Source organism: Perca flavescens, chromosome 1 (genome assembly GCF_004354835.1).
Source record: "Perca flavescens isolate YP-PL-M2 chromosome 1, PFLA_1.0, whole genome shotgun sequence".
Taxonomy (NCBI): Eukaryota; Metazoa; Chordata; class Actinopteri; order Perciformes; family Percidae; genus Perca; species Perca flavescens.
Window position 1 is genome coordinate 15256656 of NC_041331.1, and position 20458 is coordinate 15277113.

The 20458-nt window shown below is 42.7% G+C and overlaps 1 protein-coding gene across 7 annotated transcripts in view; it reads right to left on the minus strand.

The window, feature by feature from the left end:
- Positions 1-670: 670 nt before the first annotated feature.
- The window catches only part of tle3b (TLE family member 3, transcriptional corepressor b), a 30660-nt gene continuing 10872 nt past the window's right edge, over positions 671-20458 (minus strand). Inside the window, exons 6-21 of one of the 7 annotated variants that reach the window (XM_028581659.1) lie at positions 20178-20252; positions 16098-16136; positions 13529-13733; positions 13156-13214; positions 9468-9590; positions 8553-8603; positions 7866-8021; positions 6746-6881; positions 5649-5821; positions 4950-5026; positions 4598-4847; positions 3396-3643; positions 3026-3173; positions 2747-2897; positions 1155-1231; positions 671-856 (exon numbers count right to left, since the gene is read on the minus strand). In XM_028581659.1, coding sequence (XP_028437460.1) covers positions 749-856; positions 1155-1231; positions 2747-2897; positions 3026-3173; positions 3396-3643; positions 4598-4847; positions 4950-5026; positions 5649-5821; positions 6746-6881; positions 7866-8021; positions 8553-8603; positions 9468-9590; positions 13156-13214; positions 13529-13733; positions 16098-16136; positions 20178-20252 — 2076 coding nt within the window. In that variant the 3' untranslated portion in view covers positions 671-748. Of the gene's footprint in view, positions 857-1154; positions 1232-2746; positions 2898-3025; positions 3174-3395; positions 3644-4597; positions 4848-4949; positions 5027-5648; positions 5822-6745; positions 6882-7865; positions 8022-8552; positions 8604-9467; positions 9591-13155; positions 13215-13528; positions 13734-16097; positions 16137-20147; positions 20253-20458 lie in introns of all 7 variants that reach the window. The other 6 variants (XM_028581676.1, XM_028581654.1, XM_028581697.1 and 3 more) reach the window with 6 other exon arrangements.

The window sequence follows — 20458 nt, forward strand, 5'->3', positions numbered from 1 at the left end:
AAAAAAAAAAAGTCTTTTTATATATATATGAATTAAATTTACATCCATCTCTTTTCCTGAATCATAGTGTCCCGCTCCAAACCAGCAGAGGCTCTGCCGGAGTCAGAGGACTCCTCGTTTTCATTGTCCGGTAAGAGCACTGTGACAAAAGGCCATTTAAAATCTCCACAAAACGTCCTACTTACAAGTTTTGAGTTTCCGAGTTGCTCCTCTTTGATTTCTGAAAAGGTCCGTCTGAAGAATGTGCTTTAAGAAAATCAAAATTGTTAAAAAGTTCTAATCTATGTTCTGCTCTTCCACTCAAATAGCATGGCATAAGACAGAGTGGGCCCAAAAAAAAATCATCACAAGTACACCCAGGACATGAAAATATATATATTTTTATAATATATATAAAATGTCTTTTATTTAATCCAATATATACACTTTTCACAAGACGGCTGGAGGAACGAGGTTCTCAGAAATGAAGCGCCGCTTCATTGGGTTACACCCAAAAATTCAAGGAAAAACAGGAACCGAACAAATTCTGTCACAAAAAATGTGTAACCTTCCCCCCCTCCGAAACAAAAAAAGACAGAAAAACTTCTTTCCAGCACTAGCATCCTTGGGACAACAGCTCTATCAATTTCCACCAGGTGAGACTGCCATATCTGTAGTTTGTCTCATCGTGTTGTAGTCCACAGACACATGGCCGGTCGGGGAAAGTAAGTCATTTCATCAGAAGTGAGCACAGAAGCCTCCTTTGTCTCTAGTAGATGACTTCGTAGACGGTGGCCTTCTTGTCACCGGATCCTGTCACGATGTATTTGTCATCTGCTGAGATGTCACAGCTCAGGACGGAGGACGACTCCTTCGACTGTGGAAGTAAGAAGGGGGGGTGTACAGGTTCTCAGTTATTTGTGATCTTTACATTCTTTACTGTCTAATTAGGTTTTTCTTCTCAGCACATGCAGAACATACATTATAAAGGTTCAGTGGTACAGTTGTCTACTAACGCAAATAAGAAACCAGAGCGCCTCTGATGTCTTTCTAAAAGCATTATGGTTTATTATGGTCCAGTTAGTAACAGCGACAGAAAAAAGATTTGTCTGTCAAAAATCTTAAACTGCACTGCTGGCTCTAATGGACTGATTTAATTGTGTGTCTGTGTTTACCTGGAATATGCTGGCACCATAAGGAGTCCTCCATGCATTCAGCAGATTGTCCTTCCCTGTGCTCACAAACCATTTACCTGCAAACAGAGAACAGACATCTTGAGAATATAATCCGAAAGTGTGTACGCACACGCGCACACACACTTTTGTCTTCTTTAGTCTTAGAATAGAGATTCACATTATATCCTGCAGCCTACAACAACAGCTAATAACCTCATCAATAGACATAAAATGCACATAATAAAGAAGACTTGCACCATTTCCACTCTGGTAATTATTTAAATCACCCTCTGATTAATTACCCACTGACTAGTTGGGTAATGATTTAATTAGTGGCAGCAAGAGCTCTGAAGCAGTGAGCGTCATTTGAATTAACCAGTTCTGCGTTGGCAGTGATATGAGACCGTGCTGTGGGGGGTCTTGTGAGGAGGAATGAATACTGAGAGTGGGGCTGCAGGGGGGGAGAAGGCGATAGTGAAACCTCATTTGTCTGAGCCTTAAACTTGACACCAGCTGGGCAGACCAGCAGGCACAGTGATCTGAACTGAAAAAGCAATGACAAATTTAATGAGCATATTTGTAAAATACACCTTCCTTGGGAATGCACAAGCCTTTAGTCTGTGCAATTTAGACTGTACAGCGTGACATGAGCAAGCGTCCATCTGATTTTTCAAACTAATTCTTCTCACAAATAACCAGCACTTATCAGGAGCTCAGATAAAAAAAAAATGTTCCAGCGCAAAAATAAACAGCATTTTGATTGCACCCTACAAGTGACTAAGTAAGTCACTGGATGTTTGAATAATTTCAGCATCTACAGAAGCTGTCTCCTACACAACCCACCAGTAACCAACTGCAGCAGCTGTATGTCCAGTCGAAGACTGGTACTACAGCTAATACTCATCAAGACTGTAAAAATCTGACCAGACATGACTCAAGGATCTGGTTTCTAACATTGACAAAATCATTTTGATTTTGTCAAGACTAGAACTAGAGAAACACTGCGAGGGCATGCCTCGGCAAAGGTCTGCACTCTCAGAGTGCCCTTCTAGTTTATTCGTACATATGTGATATATATGGGTGTAGTTAAACCATGTCATCCGAATAGGTCTACCTAAAATCAAGTTTAAAAGACTGGTGCCATTGACCAACTGCCACTTTGCTCCTTTAAAAGCCATGATGTCTCTCTCATGGGTGGTAACCTATGAGAAAGATATTGCTCCTTATGACCTCATAAGGAGCAGATTCCAGATCGGTCCATCTGAGCTTTCATTTTCTCAAAAGGCAGAGCAGGATACCCAGGGCTCGGTTTACACCCATCACCATTTCTAGCCAATTGGGGACCATAGGCAGACTGGGGGAACACATATTAATGTTAAAAAAACCTCAAAGTGAAATTTTCATGCCATGGGACCTTTTAAAAACAAATCATCCACTGAATTTCAACACTAAATTTAATGGCAGTCAGCCAGAGTTGCTCTTGACCACACTATCCCTAACCAAAGATTAAACCCTTAAATCTTCTAGCTATTGAATGCCTAAATATTATTTGTTAATCCCTATAGGTCTGTGTTAAAGAGCCTGCTACTTACCACAGTAGGCGAACTTGAGTGAGAGGACACAGCTTTCGTGCAGGTGCAGCTGGTACTTGTCTGGCTTGGTGTGGTGAAGCACCTCCACATTGCTGCTCTCCATGCCCACAGCCAGCCATTCTCCAGTGGGACAGTAGCCCAGCGAAAAGATCTGCAACAGGGAGACAGCACATTTGGATCAAAAGTCATCAGCAGAAAGTAAAAGACACACTGAATGCATTCATCTGTGTGTCTTCTAGACACTCTAGAAGCATTTGTTTTAGACCGGCTTCTCTCTACCTGTGAGGTGAAGTCGTGTTGCTGGAGCTGTCGTCCCTCTCTCAGATCCCAGGAGCGAACAGTGTTGTCAAGCCCTCCGGTCCACAGTTTGGTCCCGTCGTGGGAGATGTCGATACAGCTGGCTCCATCTGTGTGGCCCTGGAACTGCCTGGAACACACCACAAGACACCAAACAAAGTCAGGAACAAAGGACAAAGCCTTCCCAACTCTAACAATAAGGCTGCCTTGTGTCGGTGGCCAACTATTTTATTCTTCAAACACAATGAGCTGTGTATTAAAGAAGGCCTGTAGCACGCATCCAAATGAGTCCATTGAGTCTTTCAGTATGTGCTCAAAGCGAACCATATTGGTAAACATACAAAGTACTGACCTAACGAGGGTCTGGTTATGGAGATCCCACACGGCGATGTTTCCATCCGAGCAGCAGGAGAAGCAGACCTTGGCGTCAGGGCTTATGGCCAGCGCGTAGCAGGCCGGAGCAGAGGAAGTGAGCTCGGCCTTGATGCGCGGCGTCTGTGAGGCCAGGTCCCAGATGGTCAACGTGCTGGCCTCGCCACCCACTATCAGGGTGCGGCCGTCAGGCAACAGCTTGCAGGAGCGGATGTAATTGTCCCTGTTCTGGAACAGAAACACGTATCGTCACGGTATTGATGTAATTGATCTGTAAATGTGAAATATAATAATAGCAATACATTTTATTTGATGCCACCTTTCCGGACACCCACGGTCACCTTACAGTAGATAAAAACACGCTCGTATAAATAATGCTCTGAAATATCTATGTGAACAGGGCAATTTGAGGTTAAGAACAAACTCAATTACAATTCTAAATGAGTAAAAAGAAGGGATTAGCAGCATACATCACTGGGTCCACGTCAAGACCATTTCTACTTAAACTCAAGAGAAGCTTTTCTTTGACAGGTGAAGTTTTCAGGCTGCTGCCGTCTCTTTTGTGTTCTAGTGAAGATGTGGATGTCAGCTTTAACAAGAGATGTCGGGGGAAAGAGTGGGGCTGCAGCTTTTGGCCAGGCTCCAAGAGAGCAGGAAGACCGATCAATAGGACTGTGAAAGCTCTTGCTCGAATTAAAACAGCACCCCGATGGCTTTATAAGACCCAATTGCACTCTGGACGCACCTTGACGGTGTTGGAGGCCATACAAGTTGAACGGCATGAAGCCGCAGTATCAAAATGAGAAATGGGAGGCAGTTGGGAGAAAGTAATAAGCTGGGTAATGGCAGACAGGGTTGGCCAATCAGAACATCATTACTCAGCAGGCTTCTTTTTTTTTTTTTTTTTCCTCACTAAGGATTATTTCAGCACAGCAGTGAGACACTTGGCTGAATTATTCACATCTCTGTCTGTTGGGATCTGGGGGGGAAGCTACGATGGGATGTGGAGTCAGGCTACATTTGATGCTCAAGAAAATCTTAATGAAGGAGGGCTGATGGCAGAGACCTCATGAAACAGGAGTACATTATGTTCCTGTTCTGATTGGATGCCTTTTCAAACATCCACAGTAATCAGCACAGATCTGAAACTCTTGCACAAACACAAAACCAACAACTAGTTACCAGGCAGTCGAGTTGGGACACTGGGCTCTTGCTGCCTGGTTGGCTGATGTCCCAGATCTTGACACAACCTTTGCCACCGGTGTAGACGTGACGTGTGGGGTTGCTGATGGTTACAGCGCACACCACTTCCCCGTGGCTCAGTGTGTTGATCTGGCGAGCGTGGCGCGGGATGCCCGGGCCTATCAGTGCGTCTGGAGGGAAGGGCACGGGCTGCATCTGACCATCTGCACTCACATGAAAAGAATAAGCTCTGCGGGGGACAGAGGAAGGGAAAGATGGTCAGTGTGAGCCTAGAGGTATATTCTATATGTTGATAAATAAAATAGCCAAATCCAAAGCTGCTGCTACTCACGGTTTTCCTCCAGAAATGGACGTGAGGCTGGCTGGCAGGCCCGGAGCTCTCATGTGAGGATGAGGATCAAACCCCGCCTGCATGAGCAAGAAGAGCCAAGAGTTAACAAACAACCAATAACCTGCAAAGATAAATTAGACTAAGCTAATATTCAAATTAAAAACTATGCCTCACTTTATCTGCTAACGCCCTGAGGAACTCTCGTACCATCGTTTCCAGGCAAATCCCTTGAAAAGGCGCAGATTCAGCTTCATTGCATACAGAGAAGCTTTACACAAGGCTACAACATCCCACTTGCTAATGCTAATGAAAGCCTGGGAGATTTTCAAACATGGAGACGCATTTCAGGGGCAAGCCTTTTTTTTTTTAAAAGCCTTTAGAATGCTAACTAACTAACATCAAAGTAAAGGAGCTAGGCCGTCTTTGTACTTTCTCATTATGTACACACAACAAGTTGCAGCCAGCCAAGCAGAAATATTCACAATGAGTTATGGAAATACAGGATGAATGCTTAAGTTTCTCAAAGTCGTTTTGCTAACGGATTCTACAACCTACAGCTGTGGAGGATACTTCATACAGAGGTGAAGTGAGGGCTTGTATCAAACTGATGGAATATATGAATTCATTTATGTGAAGAAGAAGAGGAGCTTTGTTCATTCATTGGATTCATAAATTCTATATAGAAGCTGGAATAGTTACAATTGGTGAGCGTCCATAAGCGGCAGCAGCTGCAGCACTCATCTGTGGTGAAATAAGACCCGGATAGACACCCGGGCTGGTCAGGGACCCGTTCATGTCATGATGACCCATCATGGCAAACGGGGAGGCATAGGTGCCCGCAATGGACAGAGGTGTACGCAGGGCTGGGGCGGCTAGAAAAAAGAAAAGGGCATTTTAATTGATTTATAGAAACTCTGCAGACGGGAGAGACAAAACAAAACCATGACGCATTACATATCGAAAGCTCCAGAACAACTACTAATGAACCTAATCATCAACTTTCAATTTGATCTTATCGTCAATTAAGCTGCAGTAGGGATGTTCACGAATAACGGTTTACCCACAATAAGAATTTTGACCAATTATTACTAAAACGGTTAAAAACAATATTTAAAAAAAAATATGTTAGAGTTATATAAAAAGACCACTTGAATTACACTGTGCTGAAAGATTATCATGGAATTTCTGCCCAACGATGCCAAAAACAAATAGCCTACCAAAGCTTTAAAACGCACCGAGTACGCCAGGCAGACAACCTCGCCGGTGGATGCGGTGGAGAGAGGCGGGGGCGTACGCTCCAGGGACAGCTACGGACTTGTGTCGGTCGGGCGGACATGAAAGAGGAAAGTGGCTGCATGTGTTCACGACAATGAACGCAACATCGTGGGTGCGCGACAGGTACAAGTCCGCGGCAGTCAACAGCAGCGGATATTTCTTAACCTCCCCAATGGATGAACTGGGACTCAGTTGCCTGCTGTCGGTTACCGGTTAATGATCGGTTAAAGAGGGTCGGCTATCAGTCAGAAATTAGCATCCCTAATCCGCAGATTACTTTCTTGATTAATTGTCTGGCCTGTAAAATGCTAATTTAAAATAAAAATATTCAGTTTATTATCACATAAGAAGAAGATTAAAAGCACATTGTATGCATCTTTGGAGAAGCATAATTCTTTTTTAAGTAACTTTTCAAGCAAGAATATTACATTTCAAAATAGCTTATTGTTTGTTTTGTTAGAATGAATGGCTTCACATCTAAATAAGTGGGACAGTGAAGGTGTGCCCAAGTGTTTCCATACCTAATGCCTCCATGCCGGGTGGTTTGCCCATGGTAAGAGGCCGTAGCCCTGGCGTGGTGCTGGTTCCTGGGGTTGGGGCCTCATTCCTCGGTGTAGGTGTGTTGGACTTCAGGCTTGGTGTGGACGACTTGTCGTTCTAAAACAGAAACACTCTTTAACCTCTTGGGGAAACCTTGTTTTGTATCCTATTACTGAAAGTTGAGTTCACTTATTCTCACTCTCAGCCCCACACACACGAAAATGAAACATGCCAGAGTTTAAAATAAAATAAAAAATTCCCCAAGTAAGTCTAAAATACCCTCACTAGCAGAGAATCCAGAGTGACTATCTGACTGGATGGCTCAAGGTAATCCAATCTAACAGTGACACTTCATTACAGCCACGGTGTCGGTGTGTGTGTGTGTGTGTGTGTGTGTGTGTGTGTGTGTGTGTGTGTGTGTGTGTGTGTGTGTGTGTGTGTGTGTGTGTGTGTGTGTGTGTGTGTGTGTGGGTGTGGGTGTGGGTGGGGGGGGACAAATCACCCTTTGCTTAGAAGTCAAGCTTGTTAAGAGTGGCTAGACAAGCAACCTGGTGGCCCAAACACTTCTATCACAATTAATCCATCTTCTTCTACATTTGCAGATGGAGTTCGAGGAGTGGGGGGGTTTAGTCTGGTGACACACTCTAATGAGATACGGAGAGAGGCTGGGTGTCGTAGGAGGTGGAGGGTAGTGATGTGGACTATAAATCTATCCTAATCCTCAGTGAAATGGTTTATGTAAAACCGATGCATGAGGATTGTTGTAGCCCAGTTAGTGAGAGACGAAGCAAAAAAGAGGGAGACAGCAGTTCCCCTGCTGCTGTGTCTCTGATTATTTACAGCCTCAGGCCGAGGAAGAAATGAGCATTTATTGGGTAAGCCATAAAGGAGATTGAGAGGAGTGAGCCACAGGGTTTGATTTCCTGAGAGTGCATCTCTGCCCCTTCAAGCCCCTCATAGCAGCCAACTGCTAAGCCTCCTGCGTATTAGTCCTTCACACAGACACCCACTTCACTTGACAAATGCCCTTTAGTCTGTCAGCTCACCCTCCACTGCAACCACCTTATTTCATCTTCTCTCTAGTCTTTCAGTGTCACTCACGTGGGCGTGGTCTTTTGCTTTGGAGGACGGCGTGCTGCCTGACGAGGCGACGGAGGCGGGGCTGTTAGGGGCAGCATCCTTCTTCAGGACTCGTGATTTATCCAGGCCGTTTTCTGGAGGAGAGTGAGCGGGGCTGACTCGAGGAGTGGCTGGATCCTACAGAGTTAAACGAGACAGACAGAGAGCGAGACTGAGCAAACAGACCGGAGGAAAGCCACTGGCATGTACATGTAGGTCAAACAAACTGGGGCCTCATGTGCAAACACCGATAAATATACTTCTGCGTGCTCGTTCACACACACACACACACACACACACACACACACACACACACACACACACACACACACACACACACACACACACACACACACACACACACACACACACACACACACACACACACACACACACACACACACACACACACACACACACACACACACACACACACACACACACACACACACACCTTCTCTTTGTATTCTTTGTATTACTTTCTGCATGAATGGCAAAAGAAATACAGCAAGTAGGCACACACAACAAATATTATGACAGACTTTTTGGCAACGCTGTGAAAGGTGTTGAGGCTTCTACAGACACACGACAAAAGAGCACTGTGTTTATTTTCTGTGCAGTGTTCACATAGGAATGTGGCAGAGCAGCTGAGTTCAAACGCAGTCTTACCTCATTGGAAACATCCACTACCAAGTCGTCACTTTTGTCTCCGTCACTGTCCTGAAATGAAGGTGTGACAGGCTATACATTACTGGGAGATCACTAACAGTGCACATAAACCAATGCAGTCCAATTTTTGACTACTAGATCAACATCAAAGACCAGATTTATGGACTTTACCCTCTTTTTAGCATTTTTTTTGCTTTCGATTCTGTATTATCGTAACAAATGAGACTGGGCAACGCTTTTTTCACAGTTACATTAGTTCCAATTTCTTGAAGGTTTTCTGGAAAGAACTGTGTAAATTGGTAGTAATTATAGGGACAATAAAGACAGCTCTGTAATTATTTAAGTCAGTAGTTGATATCCAGAGTAATGTCTCTAAAAGAACAGGTCCATTCGAATCCAAGTAAATTATATTATACACATATTATTGGAAACTTTACTCTTCATATACGTTGAATTGTATACTCAGCTCAGCTGTAAACAATGTTCAGCTGACATGCTGTGCACTGACTTAAAGACTCAAGGATGCACTAGCTTAGCATTTGATTGGAATTTATTAATTCATTGGAAGTGTACCAATTGAACACTGTCTCTATTTGACCTTTAATTAGAGCCAAATTACTGTATGTATTCCTTTCCAGGACACTTTCTAGGAAATTATTAGGAATTTACTGACGCATAAAAATAAAGCATTTCCAAAACTTGGTTGGGTATATAATGAAATAACTGTATAATAAATGAACTGGTAATAAACTGTTTAATTAGTTGTGCAACATTTTTCATGAGTGGCCTAATCTAGTTAATCAAAGTTAAAATATAAACAGAAACAAAGCTCAGGGCCCCACCAACAGCTAGAGTAAGACAGCTACAAACTCATTAATGCAAACACTACAAACAATAAAACTAATAAACACTCACATATCGGCTCATGCTGTCTTTGTCGTCCACTTTGCGTTTCTTGGAGTCAAGGCTGTAATCTGATGAGCCGCGGTGCTTCTCACTCGCAGCCCGCAGGCTGTCTGATGGCGACACGGAGTTATTCTGCCAACAACAACAACAACATGCAGCCAGACCACATCAGTTCATTCTGAGTGTGCTACACCTTTGACTCTTAGCATCCTCAAAAACACTGTCAATAATCACCACATAGGGACACGCTTTCTATGAACATTACGGTGTTGTATCTTGCAGAATTGCAGCTTCAGCAATATCATTTGAGGAAGTGAGGTCTAGCACTATTGCAAATGCGATCTTACTCCATCTGAACCTATCTTGACATGATGTAAAGATGTTTTGCAAGGTGTGACTAAATAACATTTACGTAGTGCAAGAAAGTAAGCACTGAGTAAGCTGTACTGCCCTACCACCATATGCCCTCAGTCAAGTGAATGTTTTGGGGCTTAAATGCAGCAAGTGACAAACCCTCAGAAACCAGAAATGACCAAATGGTGTGTAGCCCTTTCCTTTGTCAATAGACAATATTGACTGTAAAGCTAAAATACACAATGCTCTTGGATTGAGCTGGACTGATTTGGGATAGAAGGTGGGTACAGATTCAGGGACAGTACGGCACTGCTGCCAATGCAATGTGGAGTAAGAAGGAAACCGACGAGGCAGCTGCGCAAACAAACACCTCTGGTGACAAAAGCATGAATTGGCAAGCAAGGTGATGCGCAGGACAGATTGAGGAGAGGTGGAGATAAAATGTGAGGTGGGAGCAGAGTGCAGCATGGGAAAACCTGACATCTAATCCTCTTGTAAACCCTCACAGTGACCTGGTCAGAGACACGCTTAAAGCAACATTAGCAATTCAAACCAAACACAGCTTGCATTCCTGACTTTCTGTCAGTGACATGCAAGTACATGCAAATAAAACCAAAAGTGACCAAAGTCGCACTGTGTAACTGTAAAACCCACGTTAAGGACTGCTGGAGAGTCTGCGGGTGCGTGCGTTAGGGCTGGGACAATTCGTCGCCGTAGATTACTTAAATGCGTCGACACAAATAATTTGCGTTGACACGTCACTAAATAAAATAAATAGATAACACTTGCATGCAAATTAATTAATGTAATTCAGAACTAATGTAATGCGGAACTACTGTTAGATATGCGGGTTCTAGGGACACCTAATCTGTAGCCCCGCCTTAGCTCTGAAGCTAGCAGAGCTCCTCCGCCTACACGCAGTGTTTTGTCAGGTCGACGGTCCAGTGAGTGAGTCAGAGATAGACAGAGCACGAAAGGACGAGTATGGCGAGTGCTGGCGACCCACAAGAGTTCCCTGCCGGCCTCTTTAAGATCGCAAGTTTGGCAAAACTTTGAGACTATATGGCTGCAGTTTGGAGCCTCCTGTGTCATGTCCTCTTGTCTAATGCCGTCCCTGCCTCAAAAACTTCGGTCTTCGGGTCAGTTCCAGTGGTAGGCTACAGGCGAGAGAGTGGTGGATAAGACGAGGACTCTGTGTCAGCGTTGTTCAGCAGTTGTTGGGTATGTGAGTGGAAATACATCTAACATGATAACGCATATACAACGCCATCACCCAGATGTGCCAATCACTGGAACGAGACAAAAAAACTGTCCAACTTCTCCTCCCTACAGTGCTTAACCAGCCTTTAGATACAAATAATTCAAGTTATATTAAAGCAAGAAGAGCTTATCAATTATTTTACCTACTGTTAAAAAAGCAAATACAGGTTAATCTCTCATACACTACTCTTTTTGCACTTGCTCTGTTTACTTTAAGTTTTTATTTTTGTATTCCTCCTGAAAGTGACTTTATTTTGTAGTTGGATTGATAGCCTGCATCTGGCTTCAGGTTGCACTACAAATTAATTTTACGTGAACAGTGCAGTGTTAAACAATTTTAATAAATAGAGATTTGAACCTTATTGAAATTTGTTTTGTTATGTGAAATTTTGTGAAAATAATCGCTATTCAAAAAATGTATAGTTAGTTAGATTAGTCGACTAAATCGTTTGGGACAGCCCTAGTGTGCGTGCGTAAACAGCAGGAAATGACCGTAAAAGTTCATAAAAAAAAAAAAACAACAAAAAAAAGGAAGGGAAGAAAGAAGCCATTGAGGGAACCTGGATAAGAGTGCAATGTGAAGACACAAAGAGGGTGTTGCCAGCAGAGAAAAGAGCCATGAAAGGCAGAGAAAAAGAAGAAAGACAAGAGAGCAAAACAGGAAAGGAACTTGGCAAGTAATGAGAGCGTAGCAGTGTGGCAATGAGTTCTCCCCACTAGTGGGAATGCCTGGACAAGCTGGCACTCTCTCAGAAGCTGCAAACAGGGTTTTTGTAGTCTGGTCACTGGTGTGGTGGGGTGTCACTGCCAAACAGGCTGACAGGCAATGAGGGAGGGAGGAGGAGGGGTGAAGGCGAGCAATCCCTGAGGCCAGCGGACACCGTCAGGCAGCTCAACAAATCCCTGCCTTCATCAGAAACTGACAGATATGGTGAAAGAGGGAGAAGAAAGATGTCTGACTCCTTGGCTGCAAATGAGGAAAGAGAAAGAAGAGCAGCAGAGAAAGGTAACAGCTTGAGTGAAAGGATGACTTTTAAAAAAAAAAAAAAAAAAAAAAAAAAAAAAAAAAGACATCCTGAGGAGAGTAGAGTGTGACGGGGAGAAAAGTGCCTACTGTGGTTGGGCAGTTAATGGCACACACACACACACTTTCCGCCAGTTCCACATCCCTCCTTCTCAGGTCAGAATAAGGAAATTATTTTAGCTACTGTTGTGGAAAAGAAAGGAGAGTTTTAGTCTGGCTTGGTGTGAAGATGCTGTCTGACGGACAAAGATCTCCTACAGCATTACAGCCTGTCTGTGTGTCTGAGCCCGTGACCTTTAAAGGATTGCTTAGACTCAATAACCCTGCAGTTGCCTCCGACTCTGGTATCAGATGACCTGAGACAACAGGACAGGAAGACTCTGCGTGTGTGCAGTGGAAAGGGAGGGTGGGGGGGTTGGGGGGGAATGAGGAGATCAGGTAAGGCAGTATTGGCAGCCACTCGTCACCATACGAGATGGGGGAAGAGTTTGGGTTCCCTTCAGACATGAGTGGTCCCATTCAGGATGGCCAGTCAATTGGAACTCAATCTGGCCAAGCAGATCCAACAGAGCGTTACGCACCAGCTAACAGAGCTTTAAGCCAGTCCAATAAACAAGGACTTTAACATGAGAGGGAGAGAGATAGGAAGAGACAGAGGGGGAGAGAAGAAGAAGTGAAAAGTAGTAAATGAATGAGAGAAGAAGAAGAAAGCAGAAAAGTGTATGCAAAGGAAAGAGGATGGTAGATAAAAGGAGTGGAGTATTGGACACATGCAACAGTGAATCCTCTGAAGTTGAGAGGAAAGAAGAGAAGGAGAGTCAAAGTCGCTTTTAATTGTCCTGAAATTAAAGGAGGCAGCTGACTACTAATCCTTGCCCAGTGATTGGAGTCATTTTCCACCTGGATAAAGATGGCACAGGCGTATTTGGCCAGACCTCATCGGCACGGATTTCTATTGAACGGTGGGCCTAAGACTACATAAAGCACACCTAATCACCAAACACAGTGGGCTAGACAGGCAAAGTTAAAAGACACACAGAAGATGGAGAGTCAACGTACCGTGCTCGACTCACGTTCTTTCAGAGGATTGGCCAGAGGCAAGTGAAAAGATGAGGGGCCAGGAGAGAGACAAGCAAAACACAAATTAGTATGGGTGTCACCACGACTCAGCACTCCAATCAGATTATACAATTATTATTCAGCTAAAAGATCATTCCAAAAGGTCTGCAACTCTTTGGTAACACTTCTTAATTAGGTGCTTTTTATAAAAAGGGTTATAACTAATGCTTCAAATATATAATTAGGCAAAAATAATAAAACCTGTATAAACATTTCCTCACACAGTAATTCTGTACATAAACAGGTTTGTATGATGAATGTATCAAAAGTGTGTGTGTGTGTGTGTGTGTGTGTGTTAGGCTATGCTCCTCACCTCTGTGCTCCAGGTCGTGGTGGTTCTTCTCGTCCTTTACAGGCAGGTGAGCCTGGCTGCCAAGAGCACCTAGAGCCAGCAGGCCGGAGCCAGCGCCCGTCACAGGGGGGAGGCCGGGTGGCTGCAGGCCTGAGGGGTGTGGGGGCAGCTGGACTGGGGGGCCGTGGGCCGCGTGAGAGAGGTGCTGAGCCTGAAGCTGCTGCTGCTGTAAACAAACGAAGACAAACAAGACAGACGACAAGTGGGTCGGCTGGGAAGGGAATCCATGAATGACCACACTCTACTCATGCATTAGAGCTGGCTTTGACATCATTTAGTTCAAGGCCAAACCATTTATGCATATAGCAGACTGGCAGTGACTGCCAACATGCTGATCCAGCACACTCGATGTCAGAGGAAAAACGGATTCTGTTCATAACTGTAGATGTTATCATCTAGCTGAAAGTGTTAGGTAACTTAAACAGAATACATTAAGTATTACTTTATCTTTAGCTGTGCAGTATTAGCCCAATACTGTTTTACATCATGAGGCAGCAATATGTATATACTTAAACCACATTATAGCTGATTTATTACATTAATTACACTAATAATAAAATAATCAGTGTGCTAAGAGAGCCATGCATATTAGGGCTGTGACATCTGTCGTGTATTTCTACTACTCTTCAGAACCCAAACTGATGTCTTCACACTGTTGGTTTTGTTTGACCAACAGTTTAAAACACAACTGAGTATTACCTTTACAAAGATACAAAACAAGAAACGCAGCAAATTATCACATCTGAGAAGCTGGAACCAGAGAATATTTGCTTGACAAATGAAATCCAAATTGCTGTTGATTAATCTTCTGGTTGAATCAGCTCTGTGGAAAGGTTTGCACACGGACGAGCTGTGCCTGAGAGCTTCCATGTGTATACTACAGACAGGATACTCTTTTGACAGCATGCTCTTCACTTATTACAACACTGCTACACTGTTTTACAAATTGTTTATCGTTTCTTATTTATGGTACGAGACCTTTATGTGACAACTACGTATTACTCAACAACATGTCACCTCTGGTTGTCAGAAATGATACCAAATGTTTTTGCTCTCTCCTAAACCACCATGCTTCAATCATAGTTGGGACGGTTAAAAATCAATAGTTCTACACTTGAAAACCTCAAACCCTTTCAACACTCTGGAAAACCAAGCAAGCATGCCCACCCCTCAAGCAAAATGCTGTTAAGCACAGACAGTGGAGAACGCACACACACACACACACACACACACACACACACACACACACACACACACTTCCCAAGAGGCCATGGATGCCTGTGTGAGAGAGGCAGCCAAAGAGGAGTGAGTAGATAGACAGGAGTTAAATAGCCACTCAGGCAAGAGGGAAGCAAGTGCTTTAAAACAAGGTTAAATAACACTTAGCACATCCATCAACTGCCTCTCAAAAGAAAAAAAAAAAAAACATGATTGCTGTTCTGCTTGCTGGATAGAACTTCAATAGCCTCATCCATACATTTATTACATAAAATGGAGAAACTAGATGAGGGTATATCTAGTGGTTTACCACATTTAAAAAAGGTCTATTTAGCAGCTGGCCATTATTCAGTCAGCTCATTATGTCGAGCTGGACCTGAAATCGTACGATGGATAGAAGCAACTGAGGGGCGGCATTGTTAATCGATATTGTACTGGTGTGCCGAGCAGCCTATTTGTTGTGAAAAAGGAAAAGCGAGTCAAAAAGAGAAGATGGGGCAGCCAGAACAAGAAAAGGAGGGAGAGGCAGGATAAGAAAATAACAAGAGAATGAAAGAGAGAGTGAGCGAGGGATTGAGGCAGGGACGTCCCTATTGAGTGTGCCTAATGAGGAAAAGCGTGCAGGGATCATTATCAAGAAGCCTCATTAACGAGCTATGGCTGAGGAGAGGAGCGAGGGGAGACGAGGGAGGGGAGTGGTGAGCGAGAGAAAGAGGGGGAAGAAATTCAGAAAATAAATTGCTTCCAATTCAATATTCATGGATAAAGAGCTGGCTTCCTTTCACACTTATCTTTTTTCATTATGTGTAAATGCCGCCGCAGCTCAGGCAACTTCCACAGGAAACAGGCAATTAAAGTTAACTAGGCGAAGCTGGCTCCCTACAGAACAGACTGTCAGGTGGAACAAGCGTCAACAGCACCAGCACAAACCAGCTGGCAGACTGGCTTAATAAGTCTGGCAGTGATAGCCACATTACCTACTAATTCTGTGCTTTACAACTGCTTCTGTGGCTCATCATATTTTCTTCAGTTGTCGTGACAAAGATTAGACTACATCCTAATATGGATTAAGACACAGGAAACGTTTTGTTTAAGGTTAGAAAAAAAAAGTGCCGTCAAATCTGTGACACCTGAGCGAGGCAGACAAAAGTACAGGACGCCAAAAATATCCCAACACACCCAAGTCATGCTTTGGCTCCAAAAAGGCATCAGCTCCCCTTCACAAAGACACATGTTAGATTGCCAGCAAGCACTTCAAAACACTTGATAAAACCAAAATTGTTTCTCTGCGTTTGGTAACCTGAACACTGACCATGAAGGCTGGGTAGACACTATGAGGCGGCTGCTGCTGCTGAGTCACAGGAGAGAGGAAGAGGAGAGATTGAGCCAGAAATGATACAAGCAAGAAAACTGAAGAGGTCAACAGAAACTTTGGTCTATAAAGTAAAGATTTTCCAGAGTGCAAGTTGATGGCTTCAAATTGCTAGTTTTGTCCAATCAACATACATACATACATACATACATACATACATACATACATACATACATATATATATATATATATATAAATAAAAAGAATTAAAAAAAAATAAATATTCACATTCTAAAGGCTGGAATTAGGGATTTTTGGCCAGTCTTTTTTAACTAGTGCCTCTAATAATGAAGCTGGTGATTTCAGGCAAAATCTTATTTAATGACATGAAATAAAAATGTAATGCAAGCCACCTAAAACATGACAAAACCTCAGACATTAAGAAATGTGTAGATGCTGATGAGTCAAGCCATGTGTAGGACTCTTACTTTATTACAAAATTTCATATTTACATCTGGTTTGAGTGTGTAGGCTTTTCATACAGTAAATATGCACACGCAAATAAAACATGCAAACTTTTCACAGAGATCACTGTCGGCAAAAACAAAACCAGGCAGTATAATTTACATTGTGTGTTGTGCATTTGAATAAGGGTTGGTGATAAACAGCACACCAACTGTAACTGACTTGTTAACCATTATTGAAGTACAATCTGACCCTGTGTTGAAATCATGGAAATGAGTGTAGGAGCATGGAAATGAGACAGCACCTCTGGCACTTGTCAAATCAAACTCAATCATGCAAAACATAGTGTTGGAGCGACAAGACTAGTTTGCATTTTTGACTTAGTTTTTCAGTCCTCTTAACACAGTTCAGCCTGCTCCAGTTGTAGGTAACTTATGTTTTTGTTTAGTATGGGAGAAACAATGTAACTAGGGCTGTCAAAATAAACGCCATCAAACGCACGCATGTTCTCGGATTTGGGCTTCGGGCCGCTCCATAGTTTGGGAAATCAGGCGTCCTGCATCACCCTTTCGGGGTTCAAATTCGCTAGCTCTACTTTATCCCGCTTATTACGCAGCTTTTTACACGGCTACCCACACAGAGGTACCCCACCCCGCTGATCACGGTCGAGACGGTTAACTTTACCGCTGAGAAGCATCCGGAGAATCTTCTAGACAGTATTTGTCATTGTTTTGGATTGTTACAATAAAAAGCATTTGCATAAAGAAAGCACATTTGTCCGCTCCCATGTTGTTAAGAGTATTAAAAAAAAAAAAGTGTGATTAGTTTGTGATTAATGCCCATCTCTTTCCCACAGTCCAAGGGGACATCTTCATATTGCTTGCTTTATTCAACCATGAGCTAAAACTCAGAGATTTCATTTGACAACGAGAAAAGCACAGCGTCTACCCTTCCAGCAGCTGGATCTAGAAATTCTTTTAGCCTTTTTGCTTTATAAATGATTTTGAAGATTATATCAGTAATCCAAATAGTAGGCGATTAGTTTTCTGTTGATCGACTAATCATTTCAGCCTTATGTAAAATAGCAACATTTTGTCTTAGAAAACCTCTATTTGCATATCAAGAGACCACACATTGGGTCTCTCAGTCACCTCCAGCTGGAAGGAGAGTTGGGCTGGGAGACTGTTGGGTGTTTCGGGGACTTTAAACTAGGGCTGCCACCTCTTAGTCGATTAGTCGACTAATGGGTCGTTTTGGTCTTAGTCGACTAAGATTTCTTTAGTTGACAAGTCATTTTTTATGCTTATTCATGCTTAATTACTCATTTCCAAGAAACTTCTGAGCACATTTATTGTAAACACAAGATTTAAAGTGGTGCTTTTGCAGGATTAATTGTGGAGAAACTCAGTTTTACAGATGGTTAATTAACTACATTTATATTGTGCTTTTCTAGTCTTAACCACCTCTCAAAGCGCACAGCTCTGTCAATTAAATCAACTAATCGATTAGTCGACAAAATTGTATAAGTGTTAGTTGACTAAGAATTTCTTTAGTCGAGGACAGCCCTACTTTAAACTAATGTATATATGTTGCATCACATAGGCTAACATCTACCGTGTGTGTTTCTGGACTCAACCTATTTTCTGATCTAGCTGCTGCCAAAAGCTGCCAGACTCTGATGCTCCCCGAATATATCCCAGAGACTTTAATGACAAGAACACCACAGCAGCACGGCCCCATTCACACTGTGGGGAGATTGATCACCTGCCATGTATTCGCCCCTATAATTAAAGTCTGTTTTCCTGTGCGTCTGTGTGTGAGTGCATGCGTGTGTGTGTCCCTGCCCACCCTTTAAGAAGGCAGGGTCACTCCTGTTGTTTCACTGAGCTGGTTGAGAGAAGAAAAAAAAAAAAAAAAGGAAACAGGAAGCAATTACCTTAAAAACAGGGGGTTGTGCTCCTGGCTCATTCCCCTTAATTGAATTTCGATATCTGCCTCTCAGACTTGACCTCCCACTAGTGGGACTAGCTAACTGCTGACTAGCCTCTAACTACAGAGGGCTAATCAAAAGGGTCAGTTATCCATCTGCGCCTGAGCTGGCTATTAAAAAGCAGCTCGGCCGAAGGTTTTTAAATAAAAGCAGATGGAAGACCAAATCACTAAAAAAGTACATTTGGCCAGAGTGGATTTTGTTTGTGTTTAGGGTTGTGGCTACAATTAAAAAAGGTCATTGACTGTTTGTTTTTTTTTATTGTTTTTTTTAAGTGTGCTCTGTTGTTCTATTAAAGACTAGATCACTGCAATATACGGTTAATATAATTGGGGTAAACTAAAAACAAGCAAGTTGAAAGCCAACCGTCCTAGCAAAACCATCATCATTGGATGTTACACATAAATAAAATCCAATATCAACACTAACCGAATCAATATGGCTACTTAAAAAGGAGCTATATACAATGTTCTAGTATCTGGTTTCACTATCACAGGAATTTAATTGATTAAATGTGATAAATTAGTCTTATTTGATAGTAAATTGAACTACTGGACTGTTGGTCAGTCAAAATAAGCAATTTGAAGACAGCACCCGGAGTTTTAGGAAACAGTGATGGGCATTTCATTTACTGAAATTTTATAGACTAAATGATTCATTAATTAAATCGAGAAAGAAATGCCATTAATCAATGAAAATTATCGTTAGTTGCAGCCCTAGCAGCAACAACAACAGTAGCTCATTTAGGTCATTTATATGGTGTGACTATAAGGCTAGCAGTGTGTGAATGCTCCTAAATTAGAAAAACAGCAGTTTTTCCACTTCTTCCGATTCTGCCAACATTGTTTGAATGCAGCCTAAATCTTTCATCCACTACATCTTACAAATGTAAGTGCCCTGTTACATCCACACTGTTGTAATCTTGGTTACAATCACAATGCTTGTCCCAACCTGATCACTCTAATTCCTCCTGCTGCTGGGTCAGAGGAAAGGGTAAGCCTATTGGCTGGAACCTTTTATCAAAAATTGAAAGTGCAGCCAAAGTGAAATCTGAGAAACACCATGATCTAAACTCAGCATGGACTGTATATCGGATGTTCTTTGACTCAGCCTGAGGACAGCTGCTGTTAGGAACTGCACCCAGCGTGCTGACAGGTCACAGTTAACCAACAATCAGGAAATGTATATTGACAGTACCACTGCAAACATTGCAAATTAAAATAAAAAACACAATGAACCATTGGAGACAGGGGCAAGCCTGCACACGTGAAGAGGACATGGACATGCTAGATTGTATTCAGTCGGAATGTTCAAATGCCACAGACAGGAGGAAGAAAATGGTTACAGATTAATACAATAAACTACTCTTATTCCCTTCTCACCCCTATTTTCCTTCTGAATGTATTACCCTTTCCCAGATTATCCATGACACACAAAACTTTAGCTAAGGCGCATAAAGGTGAAATAAACCTGTAAGCGTAATGTAGCATGCTTAAATAGTCCATATGTCTCTACTGGAGTGCCGGCATCCTCTATGTGTGCAGTTTTGCCCCTGGCCTCAGGTCAAATGAAGGAAGAAAAGGGGATATACACACAGTCAGAGGCAGATTGGGAAGTCCACGTACCCCGATGATCGCATTCAGCTCAGTCATCGTCACCTGCTTTGCCCGTTCAACAGCCTGAGCCACTTGCTGTTGATGCTGCAGGACACAAACACCAAGATTAGATTCCTTATGGAGAAGAATTCATTCCAAACACACATATCCAGACCTGATGGTTTACCTAGACAAGTCTAGGAACAGGCTCTTTGGCTGAGGGAAAAAATAAAAGACTCATAGTTGGTACAATATGATATATAAGAATTTAATCAAGAATATATCAACCAATAGTGTTTGTGTTTCCCTGA